The sequence below is a fragment of the Scleropages formosus genome, chromosome 13 (genome assembly GCF_900964775.1).
Source record: "Scleropages formosus chromosome 13, fSclFor1.1, whole genome shotgun sequence".
NCBI classification, from domain to species: Eukaryota; Metazoa; Chordata; class Actinopteri; order Osteoglossiformes; family Osteoglossidae; genus Scleropages; species Scleropages formosus.
The window spans coordinates 12,206,586-12,230,320 of record NC_041818.1 but is presented as its reverse complement, the minus strand read 5'-3'; the positions used below and the strand labels follow the sequence as shown (position 1 = coordinate 12,230,320).

At 47.4% G+C, this 23,735-nt stretch overlaps 1 protein-coding gene across 2 annotated transcripts; it reads left to right on the top strand.

Moving 5' to 3' along the window:
- Positions 1 to 4,218: 4,218 nt before the first annotated feature.
- Positions 4,219 to 10,520, top strand: ltc4s (leukotriene C4 synthase). 2 transcript variants are annotated; one of them, XM_018737200.2, is made up of 5 exons: positions 4,219 to 4,460; positions 4,948 to 5,047; positions 6,895 to 6,965; positions 7,615 to 7,696; positions 9,641 to 10,520. In XM_018737200.2, exons 1-5 carry the CDS (start codon positions 4,403 to 4,405, stop codon positions 9,774 to 9,776), a joined length of 447 nt encoding a protein of 148 aa, XP_018592716.1. In that variant the 5' UTR covers positions 4,219 to 4,402; the 3' UTR covers positions 9,777 to 10,520. The 2 variants fall into 2 exon arrangements, with proteins under 2 accessions (XP_018592716.1, XP_018592717.1); XM_018737201.2 differs by lacking the exon at positions 6,895 to 6,965.
- The last annotated feature ends 13,215 nt before the right edge of the window (positions 10,521 to 23,735 follow it).

Below are 23,735 nucleotides of genomic sequence, written 5' to 3'. Positions count from 1 at the left end.
TTTAAGCTTTGTGACATTGCGCATTATCCTGCTGGAAGTTGCCATCAGAAGATGGGTACACTGTGGTCATAAAGGGATGGATGTGGTCAACAACAATACTCAGGTAGGCTGTGGTGTTTAAACATGCTCAATTGGTACTAAGGGGCCCAAAGTGTGCCAAGAAAATATCCCCCACATTATTACACCACCACCACCAGCCTGAACCGTTGATACAAGGCAGGATGGATCCATGCTTTCATGTTTACGCCAAATTCTGACCCTACCATCTGAATGTCGCAGCAGAAATCGAGACTCATCAGACTAGGCAACGTTTTTTCAATCTTCTATTGTCCAATTTTGGTGAGCCCGTGCAAATTGTAGCCTCAGTTTCCTGTTCTTAGCTGACAGGAGTGTCACCCAGTGTGGTCTTCTGCTGCTGTAGCCCATCTGCTTCAAGGTTCAACGTGTTGTGCGTTCAGAGATGCTCTTTTGCATACCTCGGTTGTAACGAGTGGTTATTTGAGTTACGGTTGCCTTTCTGTCTGCTCGAACCAGTCTGGCCATTCTCCTCTGGTAGCAACAAGACATTTTCGCCTGGAGAACTGCCACTCACTGGATATTTTCTCTTTTTCTGACCATTCTTTGTAAACCCTAGAGATGGTTGTGCATGAAAATCCCAATACATCAGCAGTTTCTGAAATACTCAGACCAGCCTGTCTGGCACCAACAACCATGCCACGTTCAAAGTCACTTAAATCACCTTTCTCCCTCATTCTGATGCTCAGTCTGAACTCAGCAGATCGTCCATGTCTACATGCCTGAATGCATTGAGATGTTGCCATGTGATTGGCTGATTAGATATTTGTGTTAACGAGCAGTTGAACAGGTGTACTTAATAAAGTGTCCGGTGAGTGAATATGCAGTATGTATAATCATAGAACCAAAGCCCTGTGGTATGATCAGTGTTCCCTGGACTGGAAGTGTAAGTAAGGATGAATATTTTCTTACTGTGCCTGTGGCTCTGTTAAATGTCACTAAGGCCCTGAGGGGCACGAGGATGAACAAAACAAGCGAGTGCAGCCAGATTCCCACCCCCCACAGTATCCTGCTAGTTACATCGGGGATGCTTGGTTGCCGTGAATTTGAGCGCTTATCACAGCGTGCAGAGAATGGTCTTGTCCAGTGTTCCCAGGGGCTGTCTATAAAGAGCAGGCTGAAGGTACTTCTTTCTGTCCTCCAAACAGAATGGGAGCCTTCCGCTCTTTCCAGCGAAGCAGACTGCAAGTGGTTTAGCTTAAGTTCCAAGGAGGTAACAGTAATACCTTTGAGCAAGGTTTTGAGTTGTTTCAAAATGAAATCAAATTGTACAGTTTGAGAGTCCACATGCAACATCGGTTGTGTTCAGAGTATTCAAAATTGCACAGTTGCAGACTGTTGGTTGCCCTGCCCCTTAAATACGGTTACTCGGTCAGACCGTATCTCTGATCAGTGTTTTTCCTGCAAGTTCAGAAAGGCCTTGAGGAGAAAGGGGGCTGAGGGTTAATCGTCTCTCCATATATCGTATGGAGCTCTTCTGAAAATGATTCTCCTCTCACTGCTGTCTGCAGTAATCTTTCTTGTTTACTGGGATTGTTTGTTCATCCTTGTCCCCGTTTCAGGCCTTTTTGTATTTGTGTGTGTGTGTGTGTATATATATTATACATATATATATTTTTGTATGTATGCATTTCCTACTGTTTGAGAGATATAGATCTTATTTTTTATATGTACATTTGTGACTTTTGTAAGTATTTTCTACTGTAATGGAAGCCTCTGTAAAAGGAGTGAAGTATTATGTAAATATAGTGGTTTTAGGGATGGCTTGGGCTGGTGTGTTGATGTTCACTGCATCTATTACTGTTTCTGTGTCAAAGTCCATACTGTGGCAGTTAGTATTATGTTGGTAAGGTGGGGAAATGACAGGAAACGACTGAATTTGAAACAAAGTGTTTACTAGTGTCACTTTTTTGTTAATGCAATAGAGTTGTGGTGGCACTCAGCACACTACCTGCTGGAGTTCAGGTGTCAGACTGGTCAACTGACATGAGCACCACGTCGGAGCTTCAGTACTTCCCACACGCTAGTCTCACGGTGGAAGATGTGCGATTCGCACTACAGCTGTACTAACAAACACAGAATTAAAAGAAATAAGTGCTCTACTTCTAGTATATTGAGTTGACAATATTCCTCTTGCTTGCAGTAGCGCAGGATGTACATGCACGCATGTGCACACACACAGCATGTACATGTGTGCAGTGACAAAAGTGGGACGTAAATAAGCAAACAATATAATGTGATTAAAACAGAGGTAAGAAATCCCTTATTTTTAATCTTGAAGAACTTAAGGTCAAATTTTACAACGGTGACCTTTAGTTTCAGTTTTTTGTTTGGAGAATAAGGAATAGAAGAAAGACTGATTCTTTAGTTTTTTTTTTTTTTTGAGACACTGATCAGAAGTTGCTCTTAGTGAAATGTTTCTCTGAAGCTGCCTTTCTCACCACGAACTTAACGGTCCCAAAGAACTCAGTTTCTCTCCGGGATTCTGCTCTTACGGACTCCGCTGTGAGGATGGCAGAACCACCACCTTTTATTCTTTCAAACCATATTTTCCAGCAGAATGACCATTCTGTGTACCCTGCACCAGAATTCATTCTGGTGTTCCTAATTTACCTTGCTCCACCCCCATTACACACACACAGGTATACATCTATAAATAATATACATACTATATATGTAAAATATATACAGTGCCCAGAGGTCTGTCTCTGCAGTGTGTTTGTATGTTTTTTTTTTTTTTTTTTTTTTCCCCCTGCAGGTGCTGGTATCATCCAACAGTAGGAAGATGCATGTTAGGACAGCTGATGACTGTGTGTGTGTGTGTGTGTGTGAGAGAGAGAGAGTGCGAGAGAGAGCCTGCTGTCCTGTTCCAGGTGGTTTAGTTTCTGTTCTAACGCTGTTTTTGTGGCATGGGTGCCCTCTCCTTGTGATCCTTTCCTGAATAGACTGGTCTAGCAGAATAAATTTAGAAATGCTCAGCAAATATGAGACTAAAACATTTATAATTTAAAAAGTTTATTTTACTTTCTTCCACTGCTGCATTATCTGTTCACTTCTACACCCTCCTTCATCTTGGTGCAATGAGCATTTATTGCTTTGTCCATTTGTCATGTGTGGTTTTTTTTTTTTTTTTTTTTTTTTTTTTTTTGTCAGGGTCATTTGTGGCTTCTAGTGCACAGAGCTAATCTCTGATACATTTTTATTTATTTGCATTACCTTACCTTTGTCGTAAGAGAAGTGTTTACTAGTGAGCGAAAAGTAGGTGGGCAGAAGGTTCACGGAGTGGTTAAGGGCATGTGCTCGTAACTTGAAGGCTGCCGGTTCGAGCCCCTCTCGCTGTCCTGAGAAAGGCACTTCACGTGAGTTACCGCAGTAAAAAAAATTCTCGCCTGTTAGAACTTGCCAGAACACTAACCTGCTCTGTCAGTTATGCAACCAAATAAGAGAGAATTTCATTGTCGGGAGTTACCAGGCAGATAAATATTTCTACTGGCCCTCCCCTTCCCCACACTCAGGTGCGAGGACCAGATCGCTGATCCTTGCTCGCGTGGCCGAAAGTGGGGGCCTCCGCATGCGCTCTCTTTGCCTACCGTAAATAATCAAGTTGAGAAATGAAATGATTTGGTTTCCCTTGTGGTCTGTATTATCAAAGCCCATCTGTTTTCATCGGAATATACCAGCCAAATAATGTACATTAAACTGTTTCAGAGCAGCATTACTGTAGGCTCACTGGGAAGGAGGTGTTTGGTAAAGACTGATGGTGCTACTGCCATGTAGGTCTTCACAGAGCTGGATCCACACACTAAATATAATAAATGCAATGTAAATACCACGTCTGTATGTAACAGTGCACTGCAGCTCTGTGAAGACCTAAGAAATAATAAAGTATGTTTTGAACCAAGGGAAGGTGATTTGTATATGTTTCACTAGTCTGTATCAAATAAAGGTATATTAATAAATTAGTGGCCCTACAGGATTTGCTGTGCTGTCCCCCCCCTCCCCACTGTCTTCTTCATGGAAGATGCAACCAAGCTGTACTATTCAGTCATTTTAGCTCATCATATTTCAAAGTAGTGCACAGCCAGTGTGTGTGTTTTTTTTTTTTTTTTTAAATTTTTTAAATCCTACACTGTAATGGTTTCATAGGGCGAGAAATACGGGGAAACCAGGTACCGCAACGGCCGCTGTTCCCCTCTGTGCGCTGCGCCCCCTGGCGGCGAGAGGCGGTACTGCGGCACTGTGATGCGACCCTTTAAAAGGCCGGCGGTGTGAGTGGCGCGGCAGCGGCTCTCGGACCTCCGACCGTAGTCTGCCGTGCGCTCGCAGGATGCTCGAGGAAGTGGTGTGCGTGGCGGCCGTCACGGTGCTGGGCGTGCTGGAGCAAGGTAGGGTACGCGTGAGCGCGCAGCGCGTCCACAGTCCTATAACCGGAACAGAGTTGGAGGACAAATTAAAGAGTAAACTTAAGCTTCCTTTTTTTTTTCGTTCTCTAAGAAGTGATTGAGCCGATTAACGAATTCGAACCGCGGGCTCAGTAGGAGCTCGCTGTGTTACTACTGCACGTTCGGGGCTCTTCAAGTGGCACCTTCACACACACAGTACAGCAGAGTACAGGACAGTAATTACACTGCGGTCAGTGTGTGGAGCTCTAGCTGCGCTGCGTCTCCTGCTCTCTCCCTCCATGAGGGCAGCACCTGCTCCTCTCCTTAGGACTGTTCCCTTGCGGTCGGAAGGTTGCTGGTTCGAATCCCTCTCCTGCCTTGCTTTTCTTGACCGCTCTTCACACTGTGGCACGTGAGAGTAAAGCGCGTCGGGGGCTCGCTGACACCGACGCTGCCCTGGGTGACGGGTACCTGCTCTCTGCCCCTCCAGCCTACTTCTCCCTGCAGGTGATCTACGCCCGGCGGAAGTACTCCGTCTCCCCTCCAGCCACCGCGGGACCCCCCGAGTTTGAGCGAGTCTTCAGGGCGCAGTGAGTGGACTTCCCGTGACCCCCGACGCACCTGCGCTCCTTAGCGGCAGCCAGGGTTCGTTGATCACGCCTCGCTCGACCCCTCTGACGGACAGGAGGAGCAGGAGGGTGAGCGGGTGGGGAAGAAGGACATGATTTATGGTCAATGTGACATTTCGCACGCGGGCTGCCTGCTGTCGCGTCGGGACTTCGGTGTCGTGTCAAAGTTCTGCTCGGCCGGAATATATATAGAAGCGTTCGGTCGTGTTGGAACGTCTGCGCGTTCTCGGGGAAATCATGCCCACCTTGTGCTAAAAATATAAAAGGTGCGAACGCGGCCGCATACGCGTTTTCAGTCGAGAGCTGTGTACCCGAAGGGAGGACACTCAGAATTATGGGCACCAAACACCAGAAGGATACACTTCGTTGTAAATAATTGTGCTCTTTCTGTGACACATTGGCACTCCATCATGAGCGATATTTCTTTAATATGTGTATACACACACACACACACACACACACACTAACTGAAACCACTTGTCCCAAGCGGGGTCACGGTGCACCGGAGCCTAACCTGGCAACACAGGGCACAAGGCCGGAGGGGACACACCCAGGACGGGGCGCCAGTCCATCGCAAGGCACCCCAAGCGGGACTCGAACCCCAGACCCAGAGCGGAACCCGGCCGAACCCGTCACGCCACCGCGATCCCCTTTAATATGTACTTAACCTGTACTTTTTTTGACATGTGGTCAGAGGATTAGAGCAGCATATTTAATTTTGGTGTGTGATTGAGAATAAGTGTGTTATCAAACTCTCGCCTCCTGGAGGAAAATTTTGTCAGAGTTGCGAAAGCAGGCGTTAAACATGAGAGCTCTGGTTTACTCCCCTCTTCCAAATAAACATACCTGGGCAGCACGGGAGGTAAAGTCTTTCAGGACAGATGGGAAGTGTGAGAAATAATTTTTTTTTTTCTTTTCCTTGCAAATTCTAGCGCTACGATTATTATATGACAGATATCAAGATGCAACATAGTCGGGGGCTGTGATGGGTGAGACTGTGAAGAAATTGCTTGCAGTGGTTGGTTTCGGGAAGCGTCTGTGTGCTTCGCTGAAGGGAAAGGGAGCAGTGAGCAGTACATGTGATAGCCCTTGTGAAAGTGAAATAACTGCGCAATGGGGAGAAACCACAGTACGCAACACTAGTCTAGTTCCGTGGAAAAAGTCACATTGCAGTAGTATGTCTGTCTGTCTATATGGGCGGCACGGTGGCACAAGTAGCACTGCTGTCTCGCAGCGCTTGGGTGGTGCGAGGGGACGTGGGTTCGATCCCCACTCAGCCTGTGTGGAGTTTGCATGTTCTCCTCGTGTCTGCGTGGGTTTCCTCCCACAGTCCAAAGACATTCAGGTTCACCCGTAGTGTGTGAGTGACAGAGAGAGTGTGTTCCACTGATGAATGGATGAGTGACCAAGGGTAAGCAGTGTATCTAGCAGTGTAAGTCACCGCGGTGAGTAAGATGTGTGAGCTGATAACACTACACAGAGTTCATTAGAAGTCGCTTTGGAGAAAAGTGTCTGCTACATAAATAAATGTAAATGTGTTATAAAGCGTGTTATAATGTTAAGCTACTTTGTTATTTACCCATTTATATAGCTGGGTAATTTTACTGGAGCAATTTAGGGTAAGTACCTTGCTCAAGGGTACTGCATCCGGATGTGGGATTCGAACCCGTGACCTGTTGGGTCCAAAGGCAGCAGCACTAAGCGCTGAGACTATTTTCCAGATGAGGGTGACTGTGCTGTTGAGTGAAACCTATTTATTGCCTGCTTTGCTGTGTCAGATGTGCTTTTTGTTGCTTTTCCCCCCGCAGAGCGAACTGCTCTGAATACTTTCCCATCTTCATCGTCGTCCTCTGGGTGTCCGGTGCCTTCTTCAGCCAAGGTCAGGAACACGCCGCAGCCGACCGGGCGCAGTACGTGTGCGCGTGCGCGTGCTCCCCTCAACCGAATGCAATTCCTCCTCCGCCGCGTGGCTGGGCTTAGCTGGAAGTAGACGCACGCTTCCATTACGAGAATCCTCCCCAAAACACCAGTATGAGTAACTTCCCCAAAGCATTTGAATTGCACCCAAAAATGCTCTATCTTCAACGGGCCTTTTTGGGCACTCTCTCCAATAAGCGGAAATGCCAGATTTCTTCTTTCGTAACACGACAGTTTGTAGCGAGTTCACTTTTTAACGGCACTTTGTGCTCCATTGAGGCTTTTGCACGTTTATGCTGTCCTGCCGTTCCTCGTTATATAGGCTGATATTAACCGCGGTACAACTTCTTCAAGGCTCCTCAACAGAACGGTACTTCGGTCGACGTATTTTGCCGACGAGCCGTGTCTCTTCCGCGCTTTCGATCATCGACCGCTCTGGATTTGTTTTGTATGTCGGAAGCACGGTCCCGAGACCCCGGACACCTCGGTCGCGTCAACGGACGGGTTGGCTGTTAGTTGCAGCGTATCGGTGCGGCGCTGCCGGTCCCGGGTTCCGGGTTCCGTGTTTGTTCCAGTCCAGCTGCTGATGCTCTTGTTTTTTTCCCCCCCAGCTGTGTCCTCCGGCCTGGGGCTGCTCTACCTGTACGGACGATACCGGTACTTCAAAGGCTATTCGGCATCTGCGCAGGGAAGGTACGCGGGGGGGTGGGGGTTGGATGGAAGGGTAACCTCTGCAATGAATGGGTGCGAATGTAGGACGAGCGCGGAGCGCAACACGGGTGCCCCGCTCTCAGCCGTGTCCCGGCGAGACGCCCTGTGCCCTTTCGCGGGCCTTACGAGCAAACTTCGGCGGGCGGTTTCCGTGCAACCCGGGTTTGGCGAGGCGTACGGCGTCTCGGGATGCGGAGTTGTGCGTCGGACACATTTCCCCGGCGACCGCTGCGTCTTCGTGCTTCCCGACAGCCCTCCTTCCCCGCCGCCATCGCTGTGTGCCGGGGGCGCTGCCCCCGCATGCAAATGCTGGAGTTTAGTTTGCAAAGTAAAGCGACGGCGTCTCTGGGGATACATTTGTGCGCCGGGCAGCTCCTTGTTTCTGGGAAGCGCGCGTTCCCATCCTCCCGTTTCTCATGGAAAAGTTCTCGTCGGTTCCATTTTTGCCGAATGTCGGCGAAGGGTGAAGAGAAGAGTAAAGTGGCCCCTTATTGATAACTTAATGTTTAAAAACGCGGTGCAAAGGGAAATTGACCAAGGTGGCGAAGAGATTCGTTACGCGTGGGTTTTGGCGCCTGGAAAATGATTCGCCACGTACCGGCTTTGCGTTGAGGCCCTGCGTGGAAAAAGCTGCCGCGTGTTCATAAGTGCCTCTCGTCAGTCGCTCAGTAGTTTACAGTGTTTCTTAACCGCTCGTGAGTGTCATCTTTTTCTTAGAACGATTGATCTCAGGCTCTAGGTCTCTTATCGGGTGACACCCAAACTGTTTGTTTGTTCCTCTCAGTTACAAATAAAAGCAGTGCAGAAGTTTTATGCGACACAAACCCAGCGTTACCAAGCAGCAGATTTTTATCTGTTTTGCATATTGCATATATTTTTTGCATGTAGATTCGTATCTTTGTAGCCGCAGTTTACCAACAAAGAGCCGCTGTTCCTAACGAATGCAAACTTTGTCACGCTTCCATGTGACACCACTTTCATTAGCTAAAGGGTTAAATAATAGGGAAAATGCTGGTAACCAGTAAAAATCTACATTTCATTTTAACATTTGTGCATAACTGAAATAAATGTAACAGTTAAAATGATGAATGTGGTGCTGACAGTTGCCCGTTCCACCCTACGAAAATGCAACGTTTTTCATCTCGCTGTTGATCCACCAACACCAGATATGAGTTGTAAACACTGTGGGAGGGGGTTGAACGAAAGCAGTTCCGCAGTCCTGCTCTGTGCGTGTGTGTAACAGCTGCATGCAGAAACGCGTCTTTTTCGCTGCACGGGGCAGAAATGTTACGAAACATAATGCTTTTAAAAATTAAATAAAATGGAATATATTCCCGTCTTTTGAAAACTCGGCACTCGAACGTCTTCTAACGTGAGGAGCTGGTGTAAATTAATAAACTGCAATTCAATGCAATGTTGGATAGTTATTATGAGTCCACCTTTATGGAAGGCTTCATTGGTAGGGAGTCCACTTATGTTTATTGTTCACTGCAACTGACAGTAATTATACCATAGTAACACCCCCCCCCCACCCCACCCCATGTCTCATACTTTCTCCATATGCCCTGCTGGTGGCATAGTGTTTAAAGAAGTGCACTTGTGACCATGCAGGGATTGTTTGCTGCACTCATGAAAATTAAACGGTGTTAAAGTATCAAGCTGTTTATTTTACATGTCCCACACTAAAGGAAGCCGGAGCAGCCGTTGGCCAGTATGGCGCGTGAGGTGTGTTTCCATAGCAGATGGTTACCATCTCATACGTCCCCACGTTTCTGAGCGGCGAACTGTTGTTCCGGAGCGCTGCGTCACCGAACGGTTACGGAAGGCGTTCGGGGGGAAATGTCGTGAAACGTCATGCTGATGCTTATATTTTGCCTTCGGTTATGCACGTGCGCCCCGCCTCATGAATCCGTCTCTCCCGCTCAGGTTGGCACCGCTCTACTTCAGCGCCAAAGTGCTCTGGATGCTCGTCGGACTGTCCGGCCTCGGCGTCTTCAATGTCGTCGCCAAGCTCTATCTGGGGCTGGACCTCCTGCAGCTGATGACTGACATCTTCACCTGAGTGACTTCTGCGTACCTGACGTCGAGCTGTTTATTCCCACTTTAACTCTGTAAATCGTGACTCGTTCCCTAGTTACACACCCCTTTCCTGTCGTACGCGATCCTCCTCTGTTGCCATGGCGACCCGCAGCCTTCCAGGGAACGGCTAAACATCTTTGTGCATTTGTTTGGGAATTTGAATACTTACATTTATTTTGCATGCCGGAACATCAGAGGAGGGGCTCGGACGATAGGAGAACGAGGGCGGCTTTGTGTCCAGCGCTTTCTCTGAACGGTTCCGTTCCGTGTGGCTCGCTGTCGTTCGCATCGTACTCTGTTTTTACCGCGTGTTGCTGCGGCCGGGGTCGTCGCGCAGGGCGAGGGTTTCTTCTACGTTCGGTTCGAGTTTCGGGTCAATAATTCTGCTTTCCTCCGCTGTTCGGAAAAGACGGGAGACTTCGGTTTGATAAGGGTTCATCTTAAGCGTATTTAAGATTTCCATCCCCGCGAAAGTTTGCCTGCCAAGTAAAGACCTAAGAGGGCAGAGTTCCTATGAATTGTTTCTCTTTTGTGTGGAAAATATAGGAACACCTTTTTTTTTTTTTTCCCCCCACCACAAAGGTTCATGGTTCGAAATGGTCCAAGTCAGTTGGGCGCAAAAACAAGAGATATTCTTGCGGTTACAGTGTCAAAAAAGAAAATCCATGGTGAATCTGCTGTCTGAATTTCTGCTTGCTTTTGTGCTGAAAACTGCCCTCTTGAAAACGGGAACCTTTTTAATTTATTTTATTTAATTAGTGTGTCTATTACGTGAGTAAAAGATTGTATGAATAAATGCAGCATGATGCTGGCATCATTTATTTGTGACTTTGCAAAATGTGTTGGCTATGCTTACGTGTAAAGTTCATTGTGGTGGGTTAGGAACCTCCCTTTTAATTCTCCTTCTCTGTGGACAAGTGAATGCAGCGAGTTACTCAACTGTTCTTGCAGCACATGAAAATATGGTGATAGATTTTTTTTTTTTTTAATTTTTTTTCATGGAAAGGTGTATATTTTGTACACGTAAATGTAAATGCAAATGTGTGTCTCTGTACTAAATATAAAAAAAAAAAGATATAAATACGATCCAGATTTGGAAATGAACATTTAAAAAGACGGTACCACGCGACGAACACAGAGCGAGACGTTAAAAGCGCATGTTCCCGATCCAGGGGCCCAGCGCTGGTTTGAGCGCACGTCCGTCCGTGTGAACGTACAGCGTTCACTTTGGCGCCGTGGCCTGTTCGCCAGCATCGTGTCAGGTGGCAACCCTGGTATACGCTTATTGCGACCTCAAGTGGCCCTCTTTCACATTTCCTCGTGGAGACGCCCTAAATCTTCGTTCGAAGCAAAAACGATGACCGTACTCTGCCGCAAGTCATTTTTGTTGCCTGCCGTCGCCCTTATCGTTGTTGATCGATTGTGTCACACTGAACCGTCGGGCAGACGGGTAAAGCGGTGTAAAGTGCTCATTTCAAAGTCAGGCATTTAAAAGACAGAAATGCGAGGACGCGGTGTGTTTCGGGGAAAGGAGGGGGTGTTTGAACGGTTTCCGGCTCCTCCTCTTCCCGAGAAGATGCTGCCATTGTGCACCGGGGCCCGCGGGCTTCCGTCCGCGCCGTTCCGCGGCTCCTCTGCGCTTGGGCCGAGTTCCAGACAGCAGCAGCAGCATCATCATCTTCTCTCGATGGTCAGGAGGCTCTGCTTTGCTCAGGGATTGACTTTAACAGGCTGCGTAGACGTGAAGGTGCAGCCCCGCTCCCAGGCTGAGCAGAACATCTTCGTTGCCTCCACGAGAACATTAAACCCTGGGGAAAAATGTTTAGGGGCAACCCTATAAAAAAAAAAAAAACATTTTTAAAAGTTGGCTTTAAATAAACAGGTAAGAATGGCAGAAACTTGAGAAAACTTGATGTTCGTGGAACTATCATACACCTTAATATCTTTCAAGTGTAATTATGATTTATTGCATTAAAGAGATTTGACGTGAAACCCGTTCACAGATGCCCTCCCTGCCCTCTTCGCTCGAAGAACGGTTTGTCGGAGAAAGTCTTTGCTCGTTGGCTGTTTCCTCTTATATTGTGCAGTGAACTTCCTTTAGAAACAAGCGGGCAGCATCTCAAAGACGCACATCTACGTGCGACATTTCATCGTTTTCACATCTCTCTTTTTGCGCGGAAATTTCTTTGGTTGAGCCACCCGTGGACAGACCGAAATATTCATGAGCTACTTCAAATAGTGCAAACAAACAAGAAACCGGAGATAAAATGCTGAGATGTCTTTACAATGGGGTGTGCTGAAACACCGTACGCAAGGGTGTAAAAGGCAAAATCGGTCCTGGAGCTGAACCTCGGCGAACTCCGAATGATCGCACCTTTAATTTACTCTGTCTGTCAGCAGAACTACGTTCATCCCCGGTTGGTAAAACAAATGTTAAATTTTAAAATAAACTGGGAGGCAGCAGTCCCTTTAGAGGAGGAGGAGGAACACAGAAGGTTTGGATCTCTAGCCCAGGCAACATGTACCACGTGTACCATGTTTACCACAGAGTGACGGCACAGCTTCTCATCAGCTTTTGGGGACTGTCAGTGTGGTTCTGGTATGCAAATAAAGTACGCGCGCTGTTCGCCGCCTCCTTTTCTCACGAGCGGCAAACAACCGAAACGCGGCCTCGTGGGACCTGGACGCATGCAGGACGGAGACCCTGACCGCACTCCGTCCTTACGCTATGCGATAAGTAATAAATACTGGTGCTTGGAAAGTTTAACATGGAAGAAGTTTGGGAGTAAATTGATTTGCAGTGCCCATCTTCCATATTCTTAAGTCTTATCTGAAGCTGTATGAGGTTTTTTGAGTTCTGAACTGTGAGTTTTTCCTAAGTTACCCAAACGGTAGTTTCCTTTGGAGGGCGCCAAATACAGCCTATCTTAAGTAAAAGCTACGTACAGTCACGGATCGGTTGAGGCTGCTACTCTACGTTTGTAAAGCCGGTGCGGAATGTGCTCCGCGCACACAGCGACGTTCGCTTACTTATGTGGCACGCCGAGCATGCTGGGGCACGAGCGGGTCCGAAGAGCGCGGTTATCGAACGGAGCAAACCCATAAATGAGCCACGAGCGCGTCGACGAGGGTGAGGTGCGGCCGACGATCCCGGAGGCGTGCGGGGCCGTGCAGGGCCGTGCTCCCGTGCGCCACAACTTGGATCCGGTAATCGCTGGAATGAGAGAGAATATAAGGGAATGAATGTTCACAACTGCATGTTGTTGCACTGCAACGCAATGATTTATTATAAAAAAAATAAATAAATAAAAATGCAATTTGACACCAGAAAGGTGGTAGCCGAGCATGGGCTGGAGTTTTGTAGGGAGATCCAGAAATAGAACCTGTGATCCTCTAGCGTCTGTAATGCTGCAGTTGAATTTTATGTGGCTTGCACTTTACTGTATATTCTGTTTATTGTGGCTCGGAAAGCCAGCTACAAACGCGCGTCGGACCGTTTTGCCACGTAGTACAAAGGCGTCTGACATCTGTTGTCATCTGGGGGAAGCTCATTACTTTTAAAGCCGAGCGATAAAGATCCCAGATGAAAACGCAAGGAAATTCTGGAGTCCCTCGAAAAGACAGCCACATGGGGAAGGGTGAGCCGAACCCGGGCCAGATGTGGGCCGTTTGGCCATTTTGTCGTTGCGCCGTCTACACGTAGGCCGGCCGTAGAAGCCGCTCTCCGTTACTGACGGACACGGTTCCCTTCGACACCGAGAGAAACGCCGCCGAATCTCCGTGGCAACGTACATGCAGGTCAAAGCACGTAAAAGAAGCCGTTCACCTCTGTCCCCACCGTCTCCTACAGTGGTGCAGACCTCGAAAATAAAGAAATTCTAGCTTTGAGGTGCACTTTTTCCTTCGAAAGTTCAGAACCACAGAGGCCAACTATTTTTTTTCCTTCCCCCAAAGTAAAGCATGATCCTGAGCGAGATGAGGGCAAGCAAAGTACAGCCATCCAAGAGATACGTCCATTGACTTCCGCTGCACAAGGGGTTTCACGTAATGCCTCTGCTTTCCTAACGAGGTATTTTTTTCACATTTGCGAAGAGCGAACTTGAATTTCGGAACTCCTCACCCCCTTCTGCCATACGTTTACATTTACTCATTTAGCAGATGTTTTTCTTGAAAGAAACTTACAATAATTACAGTGCTTTATTAGCAGAGGCAAGGTGACTTACAGTGGTAGATACATTAAACTCCCCTTAATCATTCACACATCTATGCAGCAGAGTGCTGTAACACACACACACACACACACACACACACACACACACACACATATTGACTGAAACTGCTTGCCCCATACGGGGTAGCGGCAAGCCGGAGCCTAACCCAGCAACACAGGGCGCAAGGCTGGAGGGGGAGGGGACACACCCAGGACGGGATGTCAGTCCATCGCAAGGCTCCCAAAGCGGCACTCGAACCCCAGACCAGCCAGAGTGCGTGAGCCGACCAAACCTGCTGCACCACCGCACCCTCGTTTAGCAATTCAGGTTTTATACTATTGTACAGCAGCACTACACATTGCACCATAGTACTAGTCACACCAAAGAGCAGGACCACAATGTTCTTCACAGATGTACTTTGGCTCGAGCTGCTTTACATTTTCAAGTTCCGTTAGCCCTTGTTTGGCAGCTTCACCTCTAATGATCTCGGTAACCCGCACATTGGTGGTCACGGCGTCCCTTTGGACCATCTGTCCAGGTCATGTCAGCTTGACTGGTGACTGTTAAGTCCTTGGTTTTCATGATTTCTCTTTTCTTCGCTGTTGTTTTTTTCACTGAAGGTTAATAAAGAAATACTGAGTATCGTGTGTGTTTGTGTGTTTTATTTTTGAGCATTTGTTAAGAGAATAGAGAAGAATCACTGCTTTGCTGTGTTGTGATATGATAACTAATGTTAATTATTGAAGTAACTTTATTTTAGTGGGATCTGGTGATATTTAAGGTGTCAATTTTGGTCCTCACAAATGCGTAGAAATGTTATTGTTGAGACTAATGGCAATTATGCCTTCGATGTATGAGGCCTTACAAAAGGTTTTTCAGGAGCACATTACCTTTGTAAGGCTGCTGAAGACTATACATTGTTTAGAATTTAACCTTGGGATTAATATGCCTTTGATGGATGTGTACAGGGGGAAAATGGTCCTGCGGCACTGGGATGTGTCCATCTCTTCCCTAGACATGCTGGATTAGAACTCCCACGATGGCCAAAACAGACCCTAGCCCTCAACACCCTCGGTCTTTCCAGTTAAATGTACAGCATTGTTAAGGGGCAAAAAAAATAAGAAGCCTAGAATTCGGAAGGACTGAAAAACCTAGCGCTGGACAACAACGCTGTGGAAGGAGAGGCTGGAGAGGTTGACACGTCCATGTGATTTTATGAAGCAGACAGATGATGCCCATCCAAGTAGAAAGGTACATCCCCTGTCCTATTCACCTGTCCATTCTTCTTTTCCCTTCTTTTGTAAATTATCTACTAATCTGGTTCTCATAAATGACCAGTTATCTTCAAAACTCTTTTCTGTTGCATTCATGCGTATTAGGTCTTCTTACCGCCGCAGCGATGCATGGAGGGGCTTCCCTGCGATACAGTCCCTTTCGATTGCATGTTCATTGACACAGAAACGAAGAAAGCTGACATGGCAAGGAGAATTAAAAAACCGCTCCTAGGGTATTGTAGGACACGGTCTGCAGCTTCATACACCCTCATTGCATGTACTGTAATTCCAGTCTGTTTCTGAAAATGACTCACATCACTGGTAGGTTTGCATTTTCTCCCCAGCTGAAGTTTCCCTTAATTTCACTGAAATGAATGAATGAGTCAGATTTTATTCAAAGGAGGTATCCCCATCCCCGGTATTGGGATCTAAAGAATTACTGCCGGGATTGAGAGGATCACTAGAGGAATGCGAGAAATGTGTTTTCTCCACCGTGACCATCTCAGCAAATGTTGTAAAGAGAGCGCCTAACTGAGGAGTTATAGGCACCGTGGGGAATGCGCTGTCCAACCAGGGACTTTCCTGTTCGTAGGCATGCCCCAACTCTAGCGCGCTGTGATCCTTGCCATTGTATTCTCGCAGAGCCATTCGATTCCAGGGCAGACCAGGAGGGAGCAGGACCGAGCTCTGGCTACAGGAAGCCGTAGGGAAGGGTACGGGTCGAAAGCACCCTGCCACTTCAGCAGAGGAAGCCAGGGGCTCTTTCCCAGTGTCAGGGTGAACACCTTCCCTCTAGGACACCTTCTTAGGGCCAGCCCTGATGTCGGATGAAAGTGCCGGGCCGCGGAGCCGGCAGCCTGCCGCTTGAGACCCTGGCCAGCGATGGCTGTGTCCGGTCCGCTCAGGTGTGGGGGAAGTGACGCCTTACGAAGGTCACTCTGGATTTCCTGCCATTGTGATCTTGCAGCGTGTCTCCTGGTCTGGCTGTGACGACGTGACCTTATCTCCAGCGAGCAGACCGCAGGAAGAGTGCAGACAAAACCAGAGGCTTTTGACGAAAGCCATTTACTGCTGGAGCTACCCTAGTCATCCGTCACCAGCAGCACCAACTTCGCTGACTTAGGTCACTTGGAGACTGAACGGCGAGGGGCCAGTGGCTCTGCTGAGGAATTGTCGCCATTGTCAAACGATGACAGCAGTCAGGTTCTTCTGGAGTCAGTGAGGTCATTTAGAGTAGAATGTGAGTACCAGTTTTGGACACCACTGATAGGATGTAGAATAAACATTCATAATCGTATATGAAGCACATAACATCACAGGAATAGTAATAAAATGATCTTGTCACTGGGAAATAACAACACAATTTGCCAAAAACTTTAGGACGTCGATGTTTTTGCGTTGCCCATTCGGTTTTTTAAAGTAGTCATGAGCTGTTAGTTCATACTGCATGTCGGTTTTTCGAAAACTAGTCCACATTCCTGAAATGTGCAGATTTCGGCACTGGGTTCCAAGCACTGAATATTCCAGTACCTTTAGGATATGATGCTTTCCAGAATGCTCTGGTGCCTTCTAGAATCTTCCAGTGGTTGCTATGTTCCAGTGTAAGATATCTGTCTAGTTTTTTTGTTAGTAAATGGCGTTTAAAATCTCTCAGTATAGTGTTCCTTATATGTGTGTGAGAATTCTTATAAATTCTTGAAAACTTTCATAAAAGCAGTGAAAGCAACCCTCTGTTGCACAAGCTGACACTCTGCAAGAATCAGTAAACTCAAACTAATCATTAGGAACACAAAAAAAGCAGACGTAAGGAAGAACTTTGACGGTTTTTGTTGCATTGCTTTTAATTGAACAACAATGGGGGGGTGCAGTGGGTTGGACCGGGTCCTGCTCTCCGGCGGGTCTGGGGTTCGAGTCCCACTTGGGGTGCCTTGCGACGGACTGGCGTCCCCTCCCCCTCCGGCCTTACGCCCTGTGTTGCCGGGTTAGGCTCCGGTTCCCCGCGACCCCGTCTGGGACGAGCGGTTCAGAAAATGTGTGTGTGTGTGAACAACAATGGTTAACTTGAAGCAGGGGGATCTTCTCCCATGTTTTCACATTTCGGTCCCTTCGCCTCTACAAAGCTCTGACCAGCAAACTGCTCAGAACTAGAACTCGTCAGGACAGCCGACATCTTAGCGAGCATTTGTGATCTGCCTTCCCCTGGGGGTGAATGAGCTCCTATTAATGTCACACTTCATGTTTTGCTCTGCAGCGAGAATCTCCCGGAGGAAATTTCTCCGTCCCGGTGCTAAGCGAGGTCGACCGAGCTCAGGTCGAAAATGCCGGCGTGAAAAGCCGCGGCTGCTCGCCCTGGGGTCAAGCCGCACCGAGACTGCTGCTGAGGAGATGTCAGTGCGGTTTCCATCACGTTTTGCCCCGGAGCGTTTTGAAGTTTTCCCCGATCCGGTCTCTTCGATACGACACTAAATCAGCGTCTCCTCTGAACCAGGCTCACATGACGTCCTCCCAAGATATTCCGTTGCTGAGAGATAAAGCCACTGTCTTGCAAGGCCTGAATTCGTTTAGGGGGCAATTTTGAGGCACAGTAAAGGGACTGTTCTGCAGCAGGGTGGAATATTTAGGTCAGACACGAGGAGCCGAAGAGATGCGGAGCCTCTGAGAATGAGCGTGGTTCCGTCCCTCACGTCGTCCTTCATCACCTTCCTTCTGGCGGAGTGAACGCGCGAGAGGGGCGGGCCTCGTTTTTTTCTGCTGGTGGCGCACGACGCGTTTATGAATCAGAAGCGTCCGAGGAGGAACGGAGCTCGTAGAACTGAAGCAACGGATGTGATTCCAGATTGACTCACTGCTACCACGCCTGGAACGCAAGCTGCATGAAAGAAATAAATGTCGTTCATACCCGGCTCACCGGCGACACGTTACTTGTACGAGCTAAAGAAGTCTACCGGAGTTGCTCGTTGCCCCACATTAGGGCTACTTGCTACCTTTCTTCAGTAATTCTACTTTATAGGGTAGATTTGCCAACGGTACTTTTGACTTTTGCTCTGCTGTATTTGTAAAGAAATGAAATGAAATATACTTTTTATCATTATGCGAGTCGAGCCGCACGCAGCTAGCAGTTGGACTTAGCTAGTTGTTTGTAGCCCTTTCTGATAGTGTGTTTAACTCCTAGTTTTAAACATTGTGCGGCATTGTTATTAACTGGCGGCACATGGTGGCACAGCGAGTAGTGCCGCTGTCTCATAGTGCCTGGGTGGTGTGTGAGGATGTGGGTTTGATCCCCACTTAGTCTGTGTAGAGGTTGCATGTTCTCCCCATGTCTGTGTGGGTTTCCTCCGGGTGCTCTGGTTACCTCCCAAAGACATGCTGTTCAGGTTCCCCCATAATATATGAGTGACAGAGGGAGGGAGTGTGTGTGTTCCACTGATGTATGGATGAGTGACCCAGTATAAATAGTGTATCTAGCAGTGTAAGTCACTGTGGTGAATAAGGTGTGTGGGCTCATAATACTATATAGTCTCCTTTGGAGAAAAACATCTGCTAAATAAATATATAATGTAAATGTGGAGAGGGGGTGCGGTGCTTCAGTGGGTTAGACTGCAGTCCTGCTCTCCGGTGGGTCTGGGGTTCGAGTCCTGCTTGGGGTGCCTTGTGATGGACTGGCGTCCTGTCCTGGGTGTGTTCCCTCCCCCTCTGGCCTTACGCCCTGTGTTACCGGGTAGGCTCCGGTTCCCTGTGACCCCGTATGGGATGAGCGGTTCTGAAACTGTATGTATGTATGTATGTATGTATAATGTAAATGTATCAGTCACTCCTCTCATGTAACTTGTGAAGGGTTCCTGTTTGGTGGTTTAATGCTCTCCCCTCAGCTGCAATGAATGCAGTACCACTCTACTGTGTGCTTGCCCTACTGGGGCTTCAGTGCTGCTGTCAGTCAGTGTCCCTGAAACCAACGAAACCATCATCAGCGGCTCATCCTCACTCTCAGCTGTCTAATTAAACTGATGGTTGGCGATCTCTCACGCTTCTTTCGTTGCCACAGCCGCTAACTCCGTAAGAATGGGCACTTTGAACGTCTCCGGAAGAGGCTGCGCTTTCCGCTTGGGGCGCTGAGGACCGCGGTGGTGTTGCTGAGCATAGCGTGGAAACCCAGGAAGCAAAGACTTTTATAACTCATTTGTGTTTTACCACACATCTTAATACAAATCATCTCACAACTCTTCACCCATTTCTCAGCAGCGAATGTCTACTGCAAAAGTGTTTTTTGGCTCTGGTGCTCTACCAGTGTCTGAGTATAACATATTGCAATATCATTCGGCGAGTGTGTAGCAGCACTGGGCCGTGTCCTCAATCTGTAGCCCCTCAGTAACTGCACAAAATATTAATTCAGACTGTTGACATTTACATTATTCTGAACACGAACACCCGTTTCAAGCCGTGACACTGTTTACACAAAAAATACAGCTATAAGGACTCAGGTAGGGGTGCAAGGGAAGTAGGTTATCGCGAGCATCTGACATGCCGTTTTCCCACTCGGCTTTTTCTGCTGGCCTGACAAAACGCATGCGGTCCTGCTGTTTGGTTTGGCTTTCGCCTTATCAGCCACAGGACGCAGCAATAAGGATAATTTCGCCGGCTCGGCAGCTGAAAGCCTTGTTTCCGTCCAATAGCTGGTGATATCCTGCCTTGGCTCATTGTTCATGGGCTGACCTGGCAGTTGAGCGCACAGCTGGAGTCTCACTATGGACAAGTCGCAGCCTTTTCTTTACCGTTCTATGATGCAGCTTCGTTGAACAAAGATATGGGAAAGTTCTGCCTCAAAATGAGATATGGCTTATAATAAATTCTTGGGAGATGCACTTAATAAAAAAACATGAAGCCATAATCCCAGTAAGCAAACACAGACGGAGTCCTGATCCAGCTGAACTGTACATGCTGTTGAAAGCGATTGAGTTTGACCTCCCAACGATTCCAGCCGGTGGCTTGGAGACAAAACTCCAGACTTTTGGTGGGTTGAGCCATTAATATTTCTTATTATGTGGATGGTTTCTAATATTGCAGCAGGTTTGGCCGGTACCCACCGTGTGGCGGGTCTGAGGTTCGGGCTGTGCTTGGGGTGCCTTACGATGGACTGGCGTCCCATCCTGGGTGTGTCCCCTCCCCCTCCACCCTTGCGCCCTCTGTTGCCGGGTTAGGCTCCGGCTCACCGCGACCCCGCTCGGGACAAGCGGTTATTGACATTGGTTGGTTTCTAATATAATTATGCTACATGCAGGTTGTATGAGTATGTAACCCTATTTATTACAAATAGCTGTTCATGAGTTTTCCCAGTCTGCTCTTCTGAGCCCTTGAGGGTCAGCATTTGCATGATGAAGAGGCCCTTTGTCTGTCTGGTCAAAGCTGTGCCTTGTGTTGCTGACAGGTCACAAGACAAGTCAGTGGCCAGCGGAGCCCCTGAGCCTTGCTGCAGCCCAGGTGAGAGAACATGAGATTAAATAGATCTCACGTGAGGGTTCACAAGTTATCAAAGGCACGTCAGAGTTTCAGCACTTCGGGAATGCCAGAATGTGCAGCCGAAGGGTCGCGGGCGATAAACGAATCATCGGTGTTCGGTGAAGAGCTCCAGCCTTGTTGAGGCTCGTTCAACATCGCGTCCGTTTCTCAAAACACTCCAGACTGGACTCCGCAGCAACTGCCCTCTCAAAATGTATGTGTGCTGCTATACGCTGCAAAAGCACGTCCTGTTGTGATGCTGGGGTAGTATTGGCTTTCAAAGCGTATTAGTACTGTTTAACAGTCAAGCCTGGTAAGTGAAAAAAATGTTTAAAAAAAGAAAGTAGCACTAATCACAATACATGCAAGCAGCCAATAATTTGTTTGCAACGCGGCGTCTTTGGCTGCATTGTCACTCTGCATCCTGCTTCTCTGCTCTTGACTCTCCTCACCACCATCCTCTGACAGGAAGGCTGTTTTTTGGCACAGGGCCTTGTGGGACATTGCAACAGGATATGGCTCAAGAAGGGGGTGGGGTGGGGGCTGTAATGTGGTTGTGGGAGAAGAATTATAGGAGTTATTCACTGTTCTACATAAGAATTCAGTGGTGCATCTATAAAGGGCAAAAAGTATTGAGGAATAGATACGAGGACATGGAGGCTAGCAGGACAAAGGTCAGGGCAAACCTTTTGGATGGCTGGCTGTAGTTGTGCTGGACTTTATAGGGATCACAATGACCATCTGAAAGGCAAATTGGGTGAGGCCTGGTGGTCGTAGTATGACCAGCAGCTGCAAATGGCAGAACGTCCCTCATCTCATAGACCAACTTTTGGACTGAAGCTGAGAGAGAGCTGATCTTCGTAAGCTGATCTTTCAGAGGTGGAGTTCACATTTTCACAAGCACTGCAGCACATAATCGGGAAGCATCACAACGCTTATGAACATACATATTTTACCGATAATACTCTCTTGGCAGAGGGGGCGCGGTGGCGCAGTGGGTTGGACCGCAGTCCTGCTGTCCGGTGGGTCTGGGGTTCGAGTCCCACTTGGGGTGCCTTGCGGCGGACTGGCGTCCCGTCCTGGGTGTGTCCCCTCCCCCTCCGGCCTTACGCCCTGTGTTGCCGGGTAGGCTCCGGTTCCCCGTGACCCCGTAAGGGACAAGCGGTTCTGAAACTGTGTGTGTGTGTGTGTGTGTGTGTGTGTACTCTCTTGGCACAGTACTGTTTTTTTTTTTTTTTTTTTTTGGCCTAATGGTACATTTCCTTCCCTGATTGCTGATCAAGGACATGGCTGGGATTGGGCTAACAGTCATCCCATCTGGAGACCATGGTAAAATATAAAAACATTGCAGCAGACCTTTGCATGATTGTAGGGACAGAGATAAGCATGTGCACTTTGCTGTTGTAGATTTGCAGTAGATTTTCATTGGGGTGGAGGATTATTTGAGTATAGGATCCTTCTGACAATAGGTGTTTACTATAGTATTGTTCACTGAGTACACAAATGACCTATTAACAAGATAACACCATTGACAAAATTAAACCATTACGTGGGATCTTTCTCTTGGGGGCCAATATATGCACAGTTCTTCTCAGAATTGAAAAACAGAAAAAAATTCACTAGATGTCTACAGATAGGGACATACTGTCTTTAATGGTGCGAAATACAATCAACAAAGATATATGATCACTTAAAAATATATTGCATATTTTTTTTTAATAATACTATTTCTCCTTAATAAATATCAGTGCTCTAATCAATAACCTACAGGATGGATACAATTACAGAGCACATTAAGAGATGTAGCACAAGAAACTCCATTTAACAGGTACGATTCCTTGTGCCTTTGTGCATTAATGTTGGACATGAAGAATAAATGTCTTAAATTTTACCTTGTGAGATGTTCAGTAGACTCATATGTAAAGTAAACCTTAAAATCAGGAGGGAGGAGGTGGTCCTCAGTGTTCAGTCTTCATAGGGACGTTTCCTGTGGGTTCATAGCTACAGCAGATCTTCTCTCTGGCGGGTGGGTGTAGGAAGAGAAGGAACAAAGGCCTTATACAGACAAGGAGACGGGAGACAGAAACAGTGCCTGAAGCATCTCTGGTTTTGAAGGTGCCTCCATTGTACTGTTGCATAGAGGCCATCTGTGTTACGCCAGTGCAGAGCATTTAGATAAGATCTGATGAACCCTTTGGAAGCTTTCACTTATTGAGTTACGCCAAACTGTGCTCATGGCTGTGGGATATATGGATAGGCTTACAACTCCAAGCACCACTTGTGATATGCTGTTGGTTGTGAGGTGAAGAGTGCCTTGGATAACGGCGAGACTAAAGACTAAAGAACGACTCAGGATCCATGTACGCAGAAGAGACGATCATTGCGCGAGAGTGAAACAAAGAGAGGTCACGTTTCTTGCAAATTATTGTTGAGTTTATTAGGGGAAAGAATGGTCCAGAACCAGAGCAAACGTTTGCTATAGCGAATGATTAAATACTGGTTTTAAAGACAAGGGGCTCTCTGAACTGTGCATGTAATAAAGAAAGCATCAGCAATAAATGCGTGAAACGGTTGTGGGTTCATCATTCTTTATTTAGCTCACGTCTTTGTCCAAGGAGACTTACAGCGACTGTACACTGAGCAACTTCTAACTGTTGACTCAAAGATACAGCAGGAGATTTATGGGTGAAATTTGAGGTTAAGTACCTCAGGTACCATAGTAGGATGGGGATTCAAGGACAAGGCCTTCAGGTTTCAAGGTGGGAGCCTTAACCATAAGACACCTCACCGCCACTATATATAGACGATCAAGACCAGCTAACAACTTCCGTCCTTGAAAGCTGCGGTCCTAAAGGTCTCAGAATATGTAACAGTTTACACAATGTTTTAATACGTACTCGACCCACTAGGCGAGGTGATTCGTTTAAAATTATTTTAAAAACACGCTGTTTGTTGAGGTATAAC